The 23,281-nt window shown below is 35.4% G+C and overlaps 1 protein-coding gene across 15 annotated transcripts in view; it reads right to left on the bottom strand.

Annotated features, from left to right (window-relative positions):
- KDM6A (lysine demethylase 6A) overlaps positions 1-23,281 on the bottom strand; it is a 224,740-nt gene that overhangs the window by 10,640 nt on the left and 190,819 nt on the right. For all 15 annotated transcript variants that reach the window (XM_057718324.1, XM_057718321.1, XM_057718322.1 and 12 more), the window contains 6 exons: positions 21,870-21,934; positions 21,722-21,796; positions 20,850-20,998; positions 13,368-13,482; positions 10,393-10,580; positions 9,459-9,600 (listed from right to left, as the gene is read on the bottom strand). In XM_057718324.1, the coding sequence (XP_057574307.1) occupies positions 9,459-9,600; positions 10,393-10,580; positions 13,368-13,482; positions 20,850-20,998; positions 21,722-21,796; positions 21,870-21,934 (734 nt within the window). The remainder of the gene's footprint in view (positions 1-9,458; positions 9,601-10,392; positions 10,581-13,367; positions 13,483-20,849; positions 20,999-21,721; positions 21,797-21,869; positions 21,935-23,281) is intronic.

A 23,281-nucleotide genomic window follows, 5' to 3' on the forward strand; every position in this document is an offset into this window, starting at 1 on the left:
CTAAAAGAACATAAAACAGATTATTTAAAAGGTGTTAGTTTAGATTCCATTAGGTCAGGATTTCTCAACCTTGCCACTACTATCTTGGGCTGGATAATTCTTTGTTGTGGGGGCAGTCCTGTGCATTGTAGGATGTTTAGCAGTGTTCCTAACTTCTACTACCCACAAACTATCAGAAGCACCCCTCCCACTCAAGTCATAACACTGCCATATGCCTCTTGGGGAAGAGGGTGGGGGGAGTCAAAACTGCCTGCAGTTGCGAACCACTGGACTAGGTCCATGAATACTAACGTACTTAAAGAACAGGTGATTGACCCTTCTGTTATTAATAATAATGATCACAACAGCTACCATTTCCTGAGTGCTTACTCTATGCTAAGACCCATAAAATACTCATAAAAGCTGTTAGAAAGAAAGAATAATTATCCCCATTTTTCAGAAAAGGAAATGAAGACTAATCAGGTTTAGTCATTTGACCATGATCCCCCAGCCAATAAATAGAGAAGCGAAGACCTGAAGGCAGATTGGACTCCAAACAACTACACTGTGCTGCCTGTAATATTTCACTGGAATATTAAATAGCACACAGGCTAAGACTGAGGAAAATTAAAAAGGAAAGGCAAATAATGAACACATAATGGTCACAAATACACAAAAGGCAAAGGGAAAGCACATTACTATTATACATACAAGACATTACATTTAAAAACTGAAATACAAAAACAGTGCGTTATAAGATGGTCAAAAGAATGACAAATGACAAGAAATTAAATTTGTGGGGAGTAGTTTTCAATGGACTTGGTACTGTTGAAATTTTAGAAAATTTATTTTCAACTACTGACTTAGATGTTATCAGTACTTTTAGAATATTAACGTGACAGATTATGGGGAAGTAGACAAGAGAATGTGTATTCTGAAAATTAACATTCTACTACTATTTTTTTTTAATTGGGGTCTAGTTGCTTTACAATGTTGTGTTAGTTTCTGGTGTACAGCAAAGTGAATCAGCTATACGTATACATATATCCCCTCTTTTTTGGATTTCCTTCCCATTTAGGTCACCACAGAGCACTGAGTAGAGTTCCCTGTGCTATACAGTAGGTTCTCATTAGTTTATCTGTTTTATACATAGTAATGTATATATGTCAATCCCAATCTCCCAATTCATCCCACTCCCCCAACATTCTACTACTATTTGATATGCTCCTCCCAAATCTAAGACTTCCGAATACTGAACCTGTCAGAGGAAAATGGGCTCTTTGGCATTCTGATTTTTGACATTTTAAAATATACTGAACTACTTATTACGGTGATTTAAGTGGAATAACAAAGTAGTTGAAGAAACCAGAGTTTCCAATGTCTCAGAAACATACCATCGTTACCTTAACTTGCTAGCAGTCCAACAGGATTGCAACAACCTATATACCATATTAGTTGGAGTTGGCCTCATATACCATTGAGATTAAACCATTTAACTGTATCTAAAAAAAAAAAAAAAACTATTTATTCTGAAAGCCTGTTATCTACAGGGAAGTCTAAGCATTACCAACAGTCTGCACTGCTCACTTTCTGTATTATCATTTGATTCCTTTCAAGGATCCCATTAAAAGAAATATAATGCTAAAACATAATGAATATATGACTCTTACCAAAGTGAAGTAAAAAAGAGCCTTAGCACTACACAGGGAGAAAATGTAGGCCAAAGCAATGTATCTCAAATATCTGAAAATGGGAACAATGGATTTGTAAAGAATGAGGATTTCTCTTAGCTCTCAATTAGTTTAAAATTAAAATCAAAGGGTAAAAACTGTACACTATGATGAAGATGGATAAAAAGCAGCAATAATACCCCCACTCTCAACTGTAAGTTTTAAAGTGCCCATTTTAAAAACTTCACTGAGGACTCACTCTCAACTGTAAGTTTTAAAGTGCCCATTTTAAAAACTTCACTGAGGACTCACTAATGAAAATATCTATGACAAAGTTTATACTGGAGTGGGACAGGGGTTTACTAAAGGAAAGCATCATCAACGGTTACTCTCAAAAATGTATAACCCAAATAAAATTATGAGAAAACACATCCAAATATGGAACTCTATACAACACAAAGGTCTGCCCTCTTCAAAATAGAAATCATGAGAAAAGATTCCCATAGATTTAAAAGAGACTAAAGACACAATGACTACATACTGAATTCAATGTGAACCTTGATTCAGTTTGGATGGGGGTGGGATGGGGAGAGCTAAAGACATTTTGGGCAGTTGGGAAATTTAAATGTAGACTATGTATTAGCTGATTACCATTGAACTCTGTATTTCTTACGTATGGTAAATTTCTTACGTACTGTGGTTATGTGAGAATAAATATCCTTACTCTTAAGAGATACAGGTTGAAATATTTGGGGTGACGTCATAACACCCGCAAATTACTTTTTCATATAACTCGGCCAAAAAAGCATGTGCACATGTATGTGAATATAGACTGCTAGGGAAATGTGGCAAAAATTTATCTGATGACTCCAGATGAAGTTATCTAGGTACTCATTGTACTACTCTTTCAGCTTTTTTCTGTAGAATAAAAAAAATTCAAAAGTTGAAGGGAAAAGTATAAATAAGTTGGGGGGGTTGCAGTAATGTGTTATAGGCAAATTTAATATATTTTAAAGGATAATAAGATATATTAACATGGAAAAATGGTCATAGTTCAGTGAACTAAAGGAAGAGATCAGTAGCTTTACATTTATTGTCTTCCTTAATTCATTTCTTCATGTGGGCACTGCTCTACTTTAACAATAGCTGATGGTTCAGAAAACTCAGCAGCTAACACCTTAGTAGGGATTACCTATCAGCCAGCTGAGAGATACAAATGTATCTCAGACTCCTTTTCTAAACAACAAAACCATATATTCATCTGGTTACTTTAAAGAGATTCCCACTCAAACATCATAAAAGGAATTCAAGTTCTACATGTCTAAAGCCAGCCAAGCTGGTAATCATCATGTCCCGTATCTAACCATTTCCTCTTTTCTTCCTTTATTCCCAGTTTCATCAACAAGCACAAATATCCCACTGCATGGCCCAAGCCAAAGCCCCAGCAATGCTGAGTTCCCTCTCATCTCCACCACCCAATCAGTCAGTATGTCCATTTTACTTTCTATTCTCTCTTTCCTCTTGTCTGAAATGCAGCAACTACCTTCTAATATGCCTCTAAATCTTCTGCCCTCCATTTAGTATTTCATCTTGCCATCAAGTGACCTAACATGCTAATTTGATCATTTTTAAAAAGATTAAAAATTCTAAAGGCTTCTCATTAGCACCTATTGCCAATGTGAAGTCTACTTGAAATTTTTAGCAACAAAGGTTTAAATCTATACTTCTTCAGCTGATAGAAATGAACAAGTAGGGCTTAATCCTGACAGACATTTGAAAGATTAGTCTAAAGAAGAAGAAACTAAGCTTACTTGCAGTATATGGGGTATGTGGAAAAAAGTTTATGTTCATTTGAACGGTGAAAGGAAACTAAGAAGTTATGCACTGAGTTTCCACTAAAATGTTCCTAAGAAGTTAGGCTGTGAACTTTTCAAGTCAAGTTCACCGAAGTATGAAATGAAAGAAGTAATCAAGCTAATGAATATTCCTTTGACTCATGCCAATGTAGGAGACATCTGGAAGAATGGGAAGTAGAGTATGAGGATTAGTATACTTTAGAAAAATGGCAAGGATGTAGAAATTTCAAGATTTACTAAATGACTCACTCAGATAAAGGACTTTATGGAATTGCAGGGCTCTAAAAGACCCAACTTGAATCTAAAAGTGCAAAGAAAAAAATAAGAGTGGTGTTGACTTTTTAAAGTAACCACAATTAATTCATTCTAAAAATAACAAGAAATTATTAAGTGATGACAGGAGAGAACACCATGTCCCATTATTAATCACTCAGTGCAAATACAGTTCATAATCTCTTATAGTCCCACAAATTTTTCTTAAATTTTGCATAAACTCATTGGTGTTAAAACTTGACCAGGAGCTTTTTGTAGTTTTCACTTAGCTCTTCAGAGTGATTATTTATTACTACTTCTAAGAAGCCTTTCTGAAATGTTCCCCTCTCTTAGAAGTGCCTTCCTCTATGCTCTTCCATTTGGTTTTTTTTTTTTCAACAGTATCTCCATCATTAAAGCAAAGATCATCTATTTTAACGTTTTGACTATTTCCCCATTTATCTTAAGCAGCCTGAGAAGTGATCAGATCCTTTTGTCACCTAGCACGACACCTGAGTTCCAACTCAGTTCATAATGTAGATTAAACAAATAAAAGAATGAAAAGAAATGGGTAGAGCTGAGTGAGTGACTAGATAAGAAGGCACAAGGAAAATTTTGCTTAGATTCTTTATGGTTGGACAGACTTACTATTCAACCATGAAAATCTAAAAATCACCCATTGTAAATTCACAGTATTTAAGAACTAAAAGCAATAATTCAAGGAGAAAGTTAAGGAAGATCATCTTTGCAAATCTTCTCCATTCACTTCTTATGTCTAGCTGGTACTTTTTCTTTTAAAATAGCCTACAATTCACATGCTCAACGTATGCTGAATTAATGCTTTACTGAAAGATAATTCAAAGGAGAAGAAAAGGGGGGGATGTAAAAACTGCAGTTCACATTAAGGGCGGTTTAAAATACCAAACAAAGTGGTAAAAATAAGTAGAAAATTCAAGCATACATCTAAAAGAAATGAAGAAATGGCTGACAAGGTAAGTGGGGGTCAGATCTGAGGTACAAACGGGGATTTTAAAGAAAGTTTACATCTGTGCCTTTGTATATTTAGAATAGTTGGTCGTCAGCACGAGAAGTGACAGGAGCATGCTGAAGGTGGAAAGTCAAACTGCTGTGGATGGTGGAGTGAACAAGAAGGAGATGAAGAAAATGACTCAAAGCAGAGGGAAGGAATCGCAAGGGAGAACCATTTCTTAAGAATTGGTATAGCTCACAAGCCAGAATAAACTAATACCACTTCCCTTGTTGGCAGAATACTAGATTTGAGGACCCAAGTGATGATGTGGATACAACAGTTTTAAAGTGAAAATAAGCTTGTGGAAAAAACACTCTCTATTTTCTGTAACAATACATTCTCCGTGTTCTCTTCTGACCTTTATCTAGTTCACCTATTTGCTTTTCTTAAATAGAAGTATTCCCCCAAGTTCTGTCCCCAACTCCTCCCCTCCTCTTCCTCTCAAGGCAATCACAAACCACTAGCTAGAAGATCTCCTAGTCACAGCTCTGACTTTGCTCTCTGGAATCCTGCATTTCCTACAGCTTTTGATAAACAGCTCTATACAACTATTTTACTGGCTCCTCAAACCTGCCACTGTTTCAAAATGAAGCCCTGTGCCACAGATATATCCAAGTGGCTTTCACATAAGACACATATGGGCTTAAATCTTGGCTCTACCCAAACAGGTGACCATGGGATGCTGAGAGGCATATCTGAGATACAATCTAGGAAGCACTTTGCTCAGTGCCTACGGACCAAGCTCAGTTTATTAACTAACATTATTACTAAACCATCTAGAACTCAGACTTGAAAACCCAAAGTCTCTTTGATTCACTTCTTTATTTTATCACCCAGAAGCGAATTCTGTCTATTTAACTGCTAGAAACATCTTTATTAAACTCAAATTAGATCATATTAGTGAAAAACCTACCAAAAGCTCTCCAACAGAATAAACTTGAGTTTGGCACACAACACATGATCTGCCACTAAGAACTTTTACAACTATATCTTATTCTACTACTATCACACACATTGTGCTCCAGCCAGAATATACCACCAACTGTTGTCAACATATATATAGCAGAGTTGTATCATACATACATTTGAGTTCATGCAAATACACAGTAGGGAAGGAAGTCAGGAGGGAAGGCAAAGGAGGTAGGTGTTAGGGAGAAAATGAGGGCAGGAGGAAGAAGAGATGATCTGAAGCGAGTATGCATTTACCGTTCCTCTAGGCAGTCGGATTTCCCAAGCCTCTCACAGCTTATCATGCTGAGTATGATTTTAGTAGTTAGTGCAATAGGGCCTCTCCACATAAGCCGAATATTTTGCCTGGTACTCTACTGAAGAAAAGGGATTTATTCCCTCACTGGAGGGAGACATGGTATGTACGTACGCTATTATTTTATGGATGAACTAAGGAATCTTTCTGATGGTCCAAGAGTTTGGTCTTAAATTGGCTTTACGTGCCAATTTAAGACCAAACTCTCGCCTCTCCCTGCCTCCACATCTTCACCCTTCACACAAAATATCTGCCTCCCCAAATAGACGGAATCCTCTGACTCTGTGGGGCTGGAAAGAATTGAGTGGATCTGTTGTATTTCTTTCAATCTATTTATTTATATGCACTAACTTTTACTTCAAGACAGGAACTATGCCATATACATATACATATCCTCTCAGTGCCTAACCCAGAGCCTTGTATATAGTCAGAAAATATTCATTAAATGAAAGTGAGTACAAACAAAAAAAAGGGAGCAATGTTGGCTGGTGAAAATTATATTTTCAGTAATAGCTGAATGACTGAATTTTAAAAAGGAAGTTTATAGAGTGAGGCCTAGGGGTCTGGATTTATGGTTGACATTTTCAATCTGCATGATGACAGAACGAGCTTGCTAATCACATCTCATGACAACTCAAGCTGGGAGCAGAATTCTCAATATAATGAGGAATACAATCAAGATTGAAATGATTGGATATTTTGTAGTGCAGAGTAAAAATGGAATAAGCTAAGTACGTAAGTGTATTTACTTAGGTTAAAAAAATGTAAGGAGGGTATGAGGAACAACAATATCACCAGTAACTTTAACTAGAAAAATATTCAAATTATATGTATCCAATTTCAAAAGGCAACCTTAAGACAAAGATAACACAAGCATCAATGCCCAACATTTCAAACATTAAGAGGGACAATGATAAACTGGAAGGAGTCTAGAAGGATGACAAGGATGATGGGGGGTGAGGGGGATGAAATGATGATAGAGGTCAGATGTTTAAATTACTGAAGACCAGGTAGGAAGAAGAGAATATGACAATTTTTTCCCTGATTCCTTTTTCCTTCTTACCCCAACATTCAATTTGCGAGCAAGCCCAGTGAGCGTTTAGCTCTACCACAGCCCCTACTTTAATCCCTCTTTTTACCCCCTTGGGTTAATGTCTGTCCAGGATGGTCTATCCTATTGCAACTGCCTCCGAACTGACCCCCTACACATACTTCTAAACTTGCGCCTTGGAATCCATTCTCTACAAAACAACCAGATTCACTTTCTTAAAGTTTAAATCAGAACCCATCCCTCTCCTGCTTAAAATCCTCTAATGGTAACCTATAACACCCTGAATTAATATATAAACTTACCATGTTCTAAAAGTCCATGTACGATCTGGTTCCTGCTCTCTCTCATTCTGCCATAGTCACACTGGCCTTTTTGCCCTATAAACATGCCAAAGTTGTTCCCAATTTGGTCTTCACTTGCTTACTGGGCCTGAAATGTTGTACCCCTAGATCTTTGCCTGGTTGACTCCATCTCATTATTCAGGTCTATACACAAAACTCATTTTCCCACACCACTTTAGAAAAAGCAGCACTCCCCCCTCCCCAACATTATCTATTTATCGGTAATTTATTCACCTGTTTGGAGGCCTGTCTTGTTCCACTAGAATTTAAGTCCTCTGAGAGCCGGGATTTTAATTTATACACTGCTATGTCTATTCTTAGAGCCTAGAACAGTGTTTGGTATAGAGTTGGCTCTCAAACACTTGTTGAACGGAATTCGACCTAAATTCCAAATATATTTAGGGAATTGGGACCAAATGATGGGTAGATTTTAGGCCAATTTGTTACTTTTAAGAATTACAGGTGAGGTAATGAGAATGTTCAAGAAGTTGCTGAATGCCCACAAATTATAGATGCTATAGAAGGAATTACTGCATTAACTCCTGACTAAATGACCTCTAAAATCCTTTCCAATTATAAAATCCAAAATGTAATGAATCACTTTCAGTCTCCATAGCTGTTTTATATAAATGGTTTCTATACTATACCATCCCTTTATCTTCAGGTGATTTGAATTAGCCTCTAGTTTATGCCTATTTCCAACTTACTAAACACCTTCAGCGATTTTACATAATTTTTTCTCCCAAAAGTAACCCTGAACTTACTATTCAGAGAAAAAGATCAATCCAAGATATAACACGATAACCGCACTACCAATTACATTTATAGAGTATGGTGCCTAAGATCCAACTTTTTAAAGGATTTGTACATCACTTGCCATGATTTGCTTTTTGTTACCTTTTGTCTCCCCCTACCACTTCTGCCCAGGACTAGATAAACTAGTGCAAATGATAAAGGAATAAGATAATCCACAGGCATGTTGCCTTGCCCACACAATTTTTGTTTGAATAAAATTTAGATTAGGTTTGAAATCACTTTCTAGGATTCCTTTCAAAAGACAGTATTTTGAAAACAACACACGCTGACCAAATTAATATAGCTGTAGGAGAAATACTTAAGGTAAGTACTATTTTAACAAAGATGAAAAACATATTTTATCAGTGAGTATAAAGCAGTGTATTTCAAAATGAGTTTTTGAGATCAATTCTTCAAAGATACTGGTCAAACAAATAAGTCTGGGAAATACAATATATTATAACCCTTCTCCCTCACTCAAAAAATAATACCAACCCTTACAGTCTCTAAAACATTTTACAAAACATTTTAAAAAATCAAGGACTTGTTGAACTTTATATAATCTACTGTTTTCCATATTTCTTTGACCAGAATTCCCCACCTTTTGGGGTTAGAAGTAGTAGTGGTAGAAAACACAGTTTAGGGAAACACTGCTATATAGCACTGTTTGAAAATATTAATTCTAAATAGATTTGTAAAATAGCTAGGATAGAAATTGTGACAAGAAATGAGAAGTTTACTGGGGTATATGTATTTAAATAACTTGCATTAAGTGTTTAAAGCAGGTAAGAAAAGGGACAACTATAAGATGGATGATTTAATTAAAATTTTAAAAATTAACGTTTAAGTCAAATCCTTATATTAAATGCTAATTTCTCTATACCAGAAAATATTTTTGTGATGTCATTCCCTCCTCCTGATACTAAGTGCAGTCTCTCATTATTAAAACTAAAGTTCTCCTAGGAATTGAGTGGTTCAGCACAGGTTTGTGAATCTACTGGTTTAGAATTATTTGTGCCTTTGTTCCTCTTTGCACCTTAGTGTACTGACAATGGGGAAGGGAAAAATACTTTTAACATGTGTATTCTCTTACATTACATTTTGCTAGACATCTGGACCATTTTGTTTTGATGTCAACATAATTCTATGGGGGGAAAAGTACTGAATAGTTAACACTCCCCAAAAAGAGAGGGACTACAGCAGTTTTAGAAAGCACTTACTTAATCATTTCAAAAAGCTTTGGATCTGAGACCTTGATATTTCGTGCCATATTCCAGGAAAGATGAACCATGGGTACTATTGACTTCACACTTTGCAATTTGTTCCATTCGTACCGTTCCACTGCCAATTTATACTGGCAGGCTAGGAAAAAAAAAACAGTTATAAAGCAACCCAAAGTACCAAAGATATGAAGATAACCATTATCACCTTTCTCAGGTGATATCATAAACACCAATTCTGAAAATCTCAAAACATTACAAATATATTTTTAACTTTTTTTTGATAGCTGTGGTAATAATAATAGTACTGATCATGTAAAGAGTGCTTACTGTAACTTTGTGCCACTCGTGCTGAGGTATTTTGATACATTATGCCATTTAATCTTTACCATTACCTTATTAATTTTATCATCTCCATTATACAGATGAAGAAATGGAGGCCCAGAGAGGTTATATAACTTGCCCAAAGTTGCAAAAGCCAGGTCCTGGTCCTAATCCAGGTCTTTCTGGCTCCAGAGGCCATATTCTTAATCTTAAATATCTACTGCCTGAAGGCAAGCATAATTCAAACAGATTTTGACATAATAGGGCTATTCATTTGACATACCAGATAAATTTCAAAGAATGAATAACTGCTGTACTTTGCTTTCTCCCATAAAGGGTTTCCTTTAAAAACCAAGCACTCTAAAAATTATTAAAAGCATCTCTTTCTTGTATACAAAGACATAAATTTGTTATTTGCTGAGATCTATAGTCTTGGATTTCTATTTGTTAACTTAATCTCTTGTACTACAAATTAAAATTTTATTCAAGGAGACATTTTTCCTCCAATTTTTAGTTAGTTATATTCCAAGAAAAAGAGAATAAACCCATCAGACACAATCCTTTATAAACTAAAGTTTTGGGGTTTTTTTAAGCATATTCTTTAAAATACCTGTAAGTGGACCAACATTCCAAGCAATGTTGTTGCACCAGCCAATAGCCTGAACCCAATGCACAGTGCCTGCATTTATCCAGACCAAATCTCCAGGTCGCTGAATAAACCTATACACTGGAACATTTGCTTCATAAAGATCTTCAAGGTTGGGCCACCAAGAACCCATTAGGAAATTCAAATTATTTCTGAAATAAGAAAAAATATCGCAAATGGATCAAGTACTTTAATAAGCTCCTTATAAGACTGAAAGACAATGTTAAAAGTTTTTACAAATATGCTCATTCATTGCACTGAAACTTACTGCTTATGCAATAAGAAACTGCAGTATGTAAAGTGAGTGAAATTAATTATAGTTAAGTAGTGGATGACTTATCCAAAGATCTGTATTACTACCTTCCATTGATTTTTCAAAGATTCGGATGAAATCAAAAGCTGTTTTTAAGCAACACTTATATACATTAACCTTTAATTTCATTTCACTAAATGCTATTTTGATTAAACCTTTCTCCTTGGTGCACCCAGAAATCTCTAAAAGGTAAATAGAAGGTGGAGTTGGCATCAAGTCATCTAAATCCATAAACAGGAACACTATGGCAGACATAAGTTCAATGAGGAAAAGTAGATTAGAAAACAGAAATGTTCTCTACTGCTATTTTGAATCCTAAGCAGGAGGCGGGACAGCATGTCAGTCTCTGTACAGTTTTGATGACTGGTTGACTAAAATTATGCAGTTGAAAAAAACTTTGTTAAAAATGAACACAGACACATGCACAAATAACAATTATCACCACCACCACCTATACTTTGGAAACATTCTAAAGATTATATTACTAAGCTTTCCCTTTAAAATCTGGTATCTTATTCTATGTCATCATGATGTGATACGATTTATTTATTTATTTATTTTTATTATTTTTTTGGGGGGTACACCAGGTTCAAGCATCTGTTTTTATACACATATCCCCATATTCCCTCCCTTCCTTGACTCCCCCCCTCTCGAGTCCCCCCCACCCTCCCCGCCCCAGTCCTCTAAGGCATCTTCCGTCCTCGAGTTGGACTCCCTTTGTTATACAACAACTTCCCACTGACTATTTTACAGTTGGTAGTATATATATGTCTGTGCTACTCTCTCGCTTCGTCTCAGTTTCCCCTTCACCCCCCACCCCCTCCCATACCGAAGTATTTTTTAAACTACATACAGTGCAGAAAAACTTGCCTCTAAAGCCAAATATGGTTATAAACACAAATCCTAGCCCTACTTAACCCATGTGTTGTCATTATAAAATTGGAGCAAACTTCCTATCAAAAAGCAAGCAAACAATCAAATAATAATCAATAGCTAAGTTAAAAAAACAAAAAAATCAAACTTACCAAAAAAAAAAAATCAAGCATCCTCTTTATCATATAGTCAAGTGAATGGTTATTTCATAACAGATATTATCTAAAGTCATAAAACAAACTATACAGATATGGGCAAATCAGTTAATCAGTAAGAACCCTTATGTGAAACAAAATTACACTGAAATACAGAGGTAGCAAGTGCTATTTCTGCAACTTAGTCAAATTTGCCTAACCCCACAGACTTTTTTTTTTAAACTATTCCCATGTTCAAGCTTTTTAGACATCATCTGCCTATTCTAATTATCTTTATTCCCAAGTTACCTCTCCATTCATATAGGAAAGAAAACTAAATCCTAAAAATAGTCAATCCTCACTCAGAAATAATGAACAAGGGGATCACTGTATGTAGATGTAATAATATACTACTATCTCAAAGTTTAAGAAATAAAAATATTTCTGCAGCACAATAGAGATTTCCTACATGACACAGTTCTTTCTCTGCTACCACTAGACTGCAGGTCCAGTATAGAGTAAAGTAGATCAGGTTATTTCATCAGAGCATTTGAAACTTCAAAATTCCACATCCTGAATTTCTTACATTAAAGGAAATCTATATGTTAAAAATACCAAAGACAATTAAAGGTGATTATCTTTTGCTTGTACATAAAGAAATTTTGGATTATTATGGTTGTTTTTGCAACTATATTTACAGTTAATACTTAAATCAAGAAATTTACAGCAAAGATCTTTTAACCCCAAATTTAAAAATTATAAGTCAGTATGTGGAACATGTGTATAATTTGTTTTCAAACTCTCTCACATGTAAATGTTTTCGGTGTTTTCTTCCCTCTTTATCTTACTCGGCTGAGGGGGAATAACACCGAATGTATATATAATTTATGCTTTTATCTGTAATAGTTTTCCAATTTCTAATGGAAAAAAACCAGGTTCTTAAGTAATGGAGTATTTTTTTTAAATAAAAAAAGTAATAATTAAATTTAAATCAATAAAAACAATTCCAAGCTACCCTTTAACATAAGATAATTAAATGAAGAGTTTCTAGGATCTTAAGGAAAGGAACATTTCCACTATGCAATTCTTTCATTCTAGGAAACAAAATCTGAAGCTATTTTTTAAAATTTTATAAAATTCCTTTATAGGAAAAGTTGCCAAGGTAGCTTTAAAAAGAATTTATATCATGATGCTATAATACAAAAAGAGTAATACGTTCAAGCTTGTGTTACTAACAACCTATAAGGGTGGTCAATTATAGAATTCCTTCCACTTCTAAAACCAATTATAGTAAAACAATTTTTCTTGGAATACAGATCTTTCACATGAACAAGTATTTACACATCAATTGTTTAATTAACCCAGTAAACAACTCGACTTTCTACTCCTAAATTCAAGACTATTACTACCACATGAAGTGGTTTCAAGGCATCTTTCTTAAAGTATTTCCAATAACACAAAATAATAGGTTTGTAATCAAATCATTTTAAATGAATTTCCTGCTGAATGATAAGTGAAAACTGGTTACATGCACTAGGATATCCAGCTTAGTAAGCTGCCCTTTACAATTACTATTTTTGAATAATTATGTTTAAAGAAAATTCAGTTTGGAAACCTACTTTTCACAGAAGTCATTCAGAACACCCCAGTAACCTTCAGGAACAACAAACCATTCACAGTCACCTGGACCAATATTTATGTTAACTGAACAGAAATTGTTATTTTCTTGATGACCTGAAATGTGAAAAGAAAAAAATAATCAGCATACAATAAATTCTATAGAAAAGAAACCTTACAGATGTTCAACAGAGAATGCTCCAGTGGTATTCAATTGTTTATCAGTATAGCATTTTTGTGTCAAGTCTAGTTTCAGAGCTGAGTTTGGTCAACTCCTAACTTACTCAGTAGGAGCTTCTGTGGAAGACAACCTAAATCATGGTTAAAAGCTTAGGTTCTGAAGCCAGGCTCCTTGGCTTAGACATTATGTCAACCTTGACAAGTTTCTAAAACTTTCTAGTTTCTTATAAGATTTGATGATAATGATCCCGGTAAGTAAATGGGTTGTTTTGAGGATCAATGAAATAAAGACTGCTTTAAATAGTGCCTAATACGTGGTAAGTAATAAATATTAGCTATTGATATTGTTACCACTTCTTCCTTGTGAACTAATCCCCATTTCTCACAAGCAGTATTCGGATATCAGTAAAGAGGCAAGAAGTCTGATTTTCAAATTGTAGGTGCAGGAGTGGTGTCAACAAAATGGCAGAGCAGGGAACTCTGGGGGAACTTGCCAGAAACACCAAAAAAAATAAAATAAAATAAAATAAAATAAAATCTAGTGAAAACTTTCAGAAGCAACCGTATCAGAAATCTGGACAATAGTCAAAGGTTTACAGCAATCGGGCAACTGACCAAAAGAAAGGCGACTTAAACATGGTAGGAGATCTTTATATAACTTACCTTATCTCCACCTCCACCACTGGTATGGTAGTGGACTTAAAAGAGTAGTTTGTATTGCTAGTGTGAGCGTCCCTGGTTCTTGCGGGAGCAGAGTAGATCTTGTTCCCAAAGAATTGGGTTTCTGTTTTGTCTGCACTGCAATTTCCCCAAAAGACTGAAAGAAGGGACTTCTCTTTGTTTCATCAACCTCAGTACCCTATCAGGGCAAGAATTTCAATGGAGGAAGACCCCCCAAAATATTGCAAGACTGAAGAATAAGCCTGTTCCACCATGGGCAAAAACAAAACAGAAGAACCACTTGGGGCAAACACCAGACATGCCAAAGGCTTGGAAGGAAAAGCTGGGGAGTGAGATTTTAGGGGAATAAAGGCTTTGAAAAGTTCCTGTGTACACTGCAGAATTTAGAAGCCACACGCATACCCAAGGCAAGAGGCATGCTCAGAAAAAAACCCAAGAAGACCATAAACTAACCTCTTGCTGATCTTTAGGTTCAGTGCAAGCAAGGAAGTAAAAGCTAAAGTAGTTAGTTGTAAGCAGCATGACTAAGTGTAGAAGGAGTGACTCAAAATGGAGGCAATCTGCAATGACCTAGAGATTCGTTTTTCTTTTTCCCACTTTTACTTTTTGGCCACTAGGCATTTAAAGAAATCTTAGTCATATCAATGCTGAGATAACTAATGGAAAGGAGACTTCAGTGCCCACGCATGACAAGGAATACAGTCTTTGCAAAAATAGTGACTGCTACATATAAAATAGATAATTAAAAAGGACCTACTGTATAGCACAGGGAACTGTACTCAATACTCTGTAATGGCCTATACAGGAAAAGAATCTAAAAAAGAGTGCTTATATGTAGACGTATAACTGAAAAAAAAATAGTGTGGAAAGTCACTAAACCAATAGATGACTATAGCCCACAACAAGCAACAACAACAAACCCTAGAAGGAGAGGAGAATCTGATTTCTGTAACTGCCGCATCATAATATTCAAAATGTCAAAATACTACCAGAGCACTACACTAAATGGACAGAGACTTCGGAGATGACATCCTATAGAGAATGTACTCAAATACTCAAAAAGTCAGTTTTCAACAAAAAATCATGAGGCATGTAAAGAAACAAGAAAGTATGGTCCAGTCACAGAAAGAAAAAGAAAAAAAGAAAAAAACAAACAAAAAAAACACAAAAGAAATTAACAAAAGCTATTCCTGAAAAGGCCAAATATTTTACATCAACTATTCTAAAATACGTTTAAAGAGCTAAAGAAAACCATGCACAAGAACAAAGGGAAACAAGAATGATGTCTCAACAAACAGATTATCAATGAAGAGACAGAAATCACAATAACGAAGGAAATAAAAGTTTGAAGCTGGAAAACATAATAAATGAATTCACTAGTGGGCTTCTCAACAGCAGATGTGAACAGACTAAAGAAAGAATCAGTAAATTTATAGATAGGTCAAATGAAACTATACATTCTAGGGAGAAGAAAGAACAATGAAAAAAGTTTCACAGACCCTAAGAGACCTGTGGGACACCATCAAATATACTAACATACGCATTTGGGAGTCGAAGAAGAAGAGAAAAGAGCAATAAGAATATCTGAAGAAATGATGGTCAAAAACTTCCCAAATTTGACAAATGACATTAACCTACATATCCAAGAAGCTCAAGGAACTCTAGGAAAGATAAACTCAAAAAGATCCACACTAAGATACATTATAATCAAACTGCAGAAAGGCAAAGAAAATCTAGAAAGAAGGAAAAGAGAAGTGACTGTCACATACATGGGATTGTCAATAAAATAGCTGGTTTCATATCAGAAACCATGGAGGCCCGAAAGCAATGGCTTAACACATGTAAATTGCTGAAAGGAAAAAAAAAAGTTAACCAAGAATCTGGCAAAACTATTCTTCAAAAATAAAGGAAAGGGCTTCCCTGGTGGTGCAGCAGTTAAGAATCTGCCTGCCAATGCATGGAACATGGGTTTGAGCCCTGGTCCGGGAAGATCCCACATGCCGTGAAGCAACTAAGCCCATGCGCCACAATTACTGAGCCTGTGCCCTATAGCCCGTGAGCCACAACTATTGAGCCCACGTGCCGCAACTACTGAAGCCCACGCGCCTAGAGCCCATGCTCCACAACAAGAGAAGCCAACACAATAAGAAGCCTGCGCACTGCAATGAAGAGTAGCCCCCGCTCTCCACGACTAGAGAAAGCCCACGTGCAGCAACAAAGACCCAATACAGCCAATAAAAAATTTTTTAATTAAAAAAATAAAAGAGAATCTAGTCAATCTGTTCTATAAGAAATGCCAGAGTTCTTCAGGCAGAAATGAAAAGAATATAAGACAGTAACTCAAAGCCCTGTGAAGAGATAAAGGACTAGAGTAAAGGTAACTAAATAAGTTGAAGACTCACACTTCCCAATTTTGAAACCTATCTCAAAAGTAATCAAACCAGTGTGGTATTAGCATAAAGAAAGAGATACAGAACTTCCTAGGTGGTGCAGTGGTTAAGAATCCACCTGCCAATGCAGGGGACACGGGTTTGATCCCTGCTCCAGGAAGATCCCACATGCTGCGGAGCAACTAGGCCCATGTGCCACAACCATTGAGCCTGTGCTCTAGAGCCCATGAGCCACAACTAGTGAGCCAGTGTGCCACAACTACTGAGTCCTGAGCGCCTAGAGCCCGTGCTCCACAACAAGAGAAGCCACCACAATGAAGAGTAGCCCCCGCTCGCCACAACTAGAGAAAGCCTGTGTGCAGCAACGAAGACCCAGTGCAGCCAATAAATAATAAATAAGTAAATTTATTTTTTAAAAAAGACAGATATATAAATCAGTGGAATAACATCAAGATTCCAGAAATAAACCCATACGCCTATGGTCAACTGATTTTCAACAAGGGTGTCAAGATCATTTAATAGAGGAACAAATAGTCTTTCCAACAAATGGTGCTGGGGTTATATGTAAAAGAATACTGTTGGACCCTTAGCTCATACCATACCCAAAAATCTAACTCAAAATGGATCAAAGATCTAAATATAAGAGCTAGAACTATAAAAATCTAAGAAGAAAACATAAAGGCAAATCTGTACAACCTTGGATTTGGCAATGGTTTCTTAGATATGACACCAAAAGAATAAGTGACCAAAGAAAAACTGAATAAATTGAACTTCATCAAAATTTAAAACTTTCATGCATCAAAGGACACAATCAAGAGAGTGAAATGATAACCTACAAAACGGGAGGATATACTGCAAATCATGTATCTGATAAAAAGTTAACACCCAAATGTTACAAATCAACCAGTTTGAAAGGCAGAAACAGAGACACAGATGTAGAGAACAAACATATGGACACCAAGTGGGGACAGTTGGGGGTGGGTGAGGGGGGGGATGAATTGGGAGATTTGGGAGACTGGGATTGCCATACATACATTACTAATGAGAAAAAAAAATACCAAATTGTACACTCTAAATATGTATAGTTTATTGTATGTTAACTGTATCTCAATAAAAGTTCTTATAAAAAAGAAAAGAGTTAATACCCAGAATATATAAAGAACTCTTAAAACTCAACAACAAAAGGACAAATAACTCAATTAAATGATGAAGAACTTGACAATTGTTTTCCCCACAGTAGATATACAAATGGCCAACAACCACATGAAAATCAAAACCATGATGAAAAAACATGCCACACCCGCTAGGTTGGCCATAATAAGAAAAAAAATGGAAAATAATGCAGGTGAGGATGTGGAAAAATTTGAACCTTTGTATACTGCTATCAGGAATATAAAATGGTGCAGTTGCTGTGGAAAGCAGTTTGCAAGTCCTCAGAAAGTTAAGCACAGAACTGCCACATGACCCAGCAATTCTAATTCTAGGTATATAACCAAAAGAAGTGGAAACAGGTATTCAAACAAAATCTTGTACATGAATGTTTATAAAACACTGTACTCACAACAGTTAAAAAGTGGAACCATCCCAAATGCCCCTCATGTGGTGAATGGATAAAAAATGTTCTATATCCATACAATGGAATATTATTCGGCCATAAAAAAAAATTGAACCACTGATACAATATGGATGAACCTCAAAAACATGCTAAGTGAAAGATGCCAGACACAAAAAGCAACATACTGTATGATTCCATTCATATGAAACATCCAGAACAGGTAACTCTATATAGCCAGAAAGCAGACTAGTGGTTGCCAGGGGCTGAGAGGAAGAAGGGAAGCGGGATGACTACTTAATGGGTATAGAGTTTCCTTTTGGGCTGATAAAAATGTCTTAGAACTACACAGAAGTTATGGCTACACAGCACAGTGAATGTACTAAATGTGACTAAACTGCACACTTTAAAAGGGTTACTTTTGTTATGTGACTTTTATCTCAATAAAGAAAAATGTAGCTGCTCTTGCCACAGCCTGTGTCTTCTATATAACACAGTATAATATGAAGACAGTACTTGTAATAATTACAATTATCTCTTACCATGGGTAGGTGGCTGGAATTGTCCATGGCATGGGCTCTAAATAAAATTTACCTCTAGTTAAAATTAGAGATGCTGGGACCCCATCATCTAACTAAAAACCTTTCAGGACACAGCCCGAGAGCATCTCTAGTTTAGAACACAGACTGATCATAAAGTCCATTAAAGTAGGTAACATACCTATTTAGGTAACTCCAGGAACAAAGTGTTTGCCCCATGAAGAGAGTATTCAAAATAATTTTTAAAAATTGGACCAAACATTTCTTCTAATACCAAGTTGTCTAATACAGTAACCACTTGAAATATGGTAATGTGAACTGAGATGTGCAATAACTGCGAAGTACATACTGGATTTCAAAGACAATATAAGAAGGGGGGGATGTCCCAATAATTTTTATATTGACATGTTTAAAAAATGATAATATTTGGATATAACTGGGTTAAAATTAATGTCACCTATATCATTTTACATTAATGTTACTATAAAATTTTAAGTCATGTACATATATGACTTGCATTATATTTTTATTGGACAGCACTACCCTAAGGGAATTCTTTAGAGAATTCTTAAGGTTCCAAAGGACACTTGTGAGAAACTAGTACCCTGTATACAAACCAACCAAAACCACCCCAACAGTCTAGACACAAGTGACAAAGAAGTGATTTATCACGTATGCTTTCCCTTTGATGTGTAATGAAAAACTGCATTCTCTGATGTGGGGATATGTGCATAAAATACTTCAAATTGATGAAAGAAAATTTCAGTTGAAATGAATCTTAATAGAACCAATCCAACACTACATACTAAGAAAAATGAACTCTAGAGAGTTCCAATAACTTGCTTAGCATTTACATGGGACTCTAAATGACAGAGTGGGAAGTAGATAGGTCTTCTGCCATTTATTCCAGAACTGTTTCCACTTTATTCAATTATTGATAAAATATCACAAAATTGGGTTTCCAATGGCCTGAGGACAAAAACTATAGTGTAATGGTTCTAATCCAGGCTGTACGTTAGAATCCTCTGGAGAATTTTTTTTTAAAATATGGATGCCTGGATCCCAATTTCCAGATATTAGTCAACTATATTTTTTTAAAACTTTACCAGAAGATTCTAACAAGCTGTCAGAACTGGAAACCACCGACCTACATTACTCAGACACAAGCACAGGCCTATTCTGAAACATCTTTTTAGCTACAATTCAATAAGCAAGTAACAAAGAAGGAAGCAATCTGGTCTTCAAACCATGGCTACTTCAAGTAGCAAACAGAAACACCTGAGGGCGATATGCAGCCTGTAGGCCTTGGTACAACTGAACTCGTTATTACCAACATCCATCCTAATTGTTAAATATTTTGAACATCACCCTGTGAAATTTCATGTCAATTAAAGGGAGCACAAAAAAGATGATACATTAGTGTTGGACAGAATTTTAAGTCTAAAACCAATGTAACTTCATTTTACAAATTGGGGGGGGGACACACGACCCAGAGAAGAAATGTGACTTGCCAAGGTGACAAGCCTAGTTAGTGGTAAAATCTGGACTAGATACCAGGGTGAGTCCAGTAATGTCTCTACATCAAGTTCTGTAAACTGTATTCTGCAATCCAATAAGGGCACTGCAACCTACACCTTCTTTTCAATGAAACAGAACGGAAAAGATTAGAAAATGTATTGTTCCATGAAACTGCTTTTGTACACATACATGTGCAACTAACTCATAATATAAAATATATTTCTTACTGTGATTGTGGCAAAAATTAGTTTAGAAAAAACAATCCCATCACTGCAGTATATGGGATCAAAAATAAGTCATAGGGACTTATTTTCCCAGGAGTGCTCCAGTGACCCCATTTCCAGATTACATTGCTATTGTTTCAGGGATATTATATTTTAAAAAAGATACTACCTTATGGAGCACAAAATGTTTTCTAATAAAGCAATGCTTTAAAAAAAGAAATAAAAAGATACTACCAAGGGGAAAAATCTTAATAATCTGAGCTCAGTTAAAAAGTCAAATCTTTTAACAGAAATAAGGCTTTCAGTTTCATTCATTATAAATGGAAAGAATCCAGTTCTCTTTCGCATGTTTCACATGTTGATCAATTTGTGTGTCAATATGTTAGTTCATAAAAGTTACCTGGTGTTCTACTTCCTGGAACTTTCATGTATAGCTGAACTGTGTTCATACCCAGTATGGTATGACCAACGTGGCTTAGAAGATTTCCTGCTGATACGACACGCACAAAAGCAGGAAGTTTAGTCAGCTCATGTAGCTGCAACTTCCACCTGCAATAAAATAACAGATCAAGAGTGAAACCCTGCTATAAATATTTGTGGAAGTTAACCATTTCTTCAAAAACCTCATGTTCCAATAAAAAAAAAAAAATCAAACCTTTTACTTTTGTACAGGAAACCCTAGAATGCTTAAATTTTTAAATTTTGCAAAGAAAAATTCCTAACAAAAAGAAGCATAAAAATTAAGTAAACAAAAGAAAAACACTGACTTCCCTATTTTTATAATTGTTGTATAATTCTACTTTATGAATATATTTTTATATAATTATAAATATAACTATGATTGTGTAACTACATATAGAAGAGTCTTGATGAAAATTTGTACAAGTTTGTTTTATTTTGTTTTGAAATATTTATTTATTTAGGCTGCACTGGGTCTTAGTTGTAGCATGAGGGATCTTCACTGCAGCATGCGGGATCTTTAGTTAAGGCATGCATGCAGGATCTAGTTCTCTGACCAGGGATCAAACCCAGACCCCCTGCATTGGGAGTGCGAAGTCACTAACTAGACCACCAGGGAAGTCCCTATGCAAGAGTTTTAAGACAAAGAAAATAATCGCAAAACCTAGCAAAAATAATTTTGCTAGAACTTATATATCAACTTAGAAAAATGACAAGGAAAAAAACACAAGAAGAAATTGTAGACAATTCTCAGTCTTGCTAATAGCACACAAGCTTGCATCAGTTTACAGAAACAGTACTACAAAGACTTACTTTTTGTCATCAGACAGGTCAATGTTGGTCCCAAACTTTATGGTTTTAAAGGGTCCTTTCCTTCTCCTCCCAGAACTTAAAAAGAGAGACAATATTAGAAACATGTCTTTTAAACAGAAATACTAAGTGGACATTACAAATGACTTACTTATCTGAAGATGTAGATTCATTATCTGAGTGGTCTTTATGGTGACTTCTTTTCTCATTTTCTTCCTATAGATTAAGCAAGAAGTATTCCAGCTTAGTATTTATTCTACAACCAGATATCCTTTCTATCATACGATTGAAAAGTTCACATACAGATCAGTGGTATTGTTATAGACCTCTTTCACATAAAAATTTCCTCAAAGACCACATTAAATAGAAAGCCAAGAACAGTCAAAGCTCACTGGCATGGTATCCAACCTCCTCCATCAGCCACAAAGTTATCCTGAGTTCTTCCTTATTAATATTCTTCTATAAGAGGAAAAATTAGATTCTCGTTGTTGCCCCATTTTCAAGAGAGGAAATTTAGGGAAAGTTGAAAGGCCTAAGAAGTGTCAACCTTGATTATAAATGTCCTACAGTAATGGAGGTCTGTGAGTGTGTATGTAGCTACATATGTATGTAATACATAGGGAAGGGTGGAGGGTAAGATGTTCTCTATTATAGACAAATGGAAGAAGTTCTTCCTGGGTTAAATCTTTCTTTCCCCACAATGAATTATACATGAATGATAAACATTTACAATATTATTAAGTAAATTAAGTGCTGGATAAATACAGGTGCTTTTCAATGCAAATGTTACTATTATTTATTATTTTTGTGTCACAGACATGGTATCTCTTAATACTGCCCTACAATTTCTCAGTTAGCTATATTTAGTGACATTTTGGTCTCCCTCCCTTTGAATGTATACGTTTTTTAAACATTTGTCAAATTTTTCACACATAATGGTCCATGCCTCCAAAGCACACAAAAGACCATTATGGATCCCTTTCCATTTAAACACTCTGCCTCTCATCATCTTCTTTCAAATATTCCTTTGATGATTTCTGAATCCTGCTTACTACCTATTCTTTTCTGACCATAATACCACCATGGAGTTGAAGTATCTCAAAAGTCTGGAATACAGATTTATATGGACAACAAACTCACTGCAACTCGTGAAACTTGCAGGACAGTTTTTATCAGATGAATTTCTCTATAGGATACAGGGAGTGCTAGTGAGAAAGGAACACAAATATATGATTAGCAGGTACAAATGTTGCCTTGATTGAAAATGTGAGCTCGGGGCAGAATTTTAAACAGAGATAAGCAAATCTAATGAATTACAAATTAAAGACTTGCAGGCATATATTAAATTTCAGCTGTGGGATATGTATACAGATAAGTGTTTGAGTAATACATTTAACAAACTCACTTTTATGGATGTTTTATGTTCACTTTGTAGGAGAATTCACAAAGTTCTCATATCAGTGCTAAAGGATTTTAGTAATGCTTCATTGCTGAAAGGCCTATGAGTCTTTTAATAATAATCCTGATTATTTTTCAAAGTTTTATTCTCTAATTTTCTGTATA

Source organism: Hippopotamus amphibius, chromosome X (assembly GCF_030028045.1).
Source record: "Hippopotamus amphibius kiboko isolate mHipAmp2 chromosome X, mHipAmp2.hap2, whole genome shotgun sequence".
NCBI lineage: Eukaryota > Metazoa > Chordata > Mammalia > Artiodactyla > Hippopotamidae > Hippopotamus > Hippopotamus amphibius.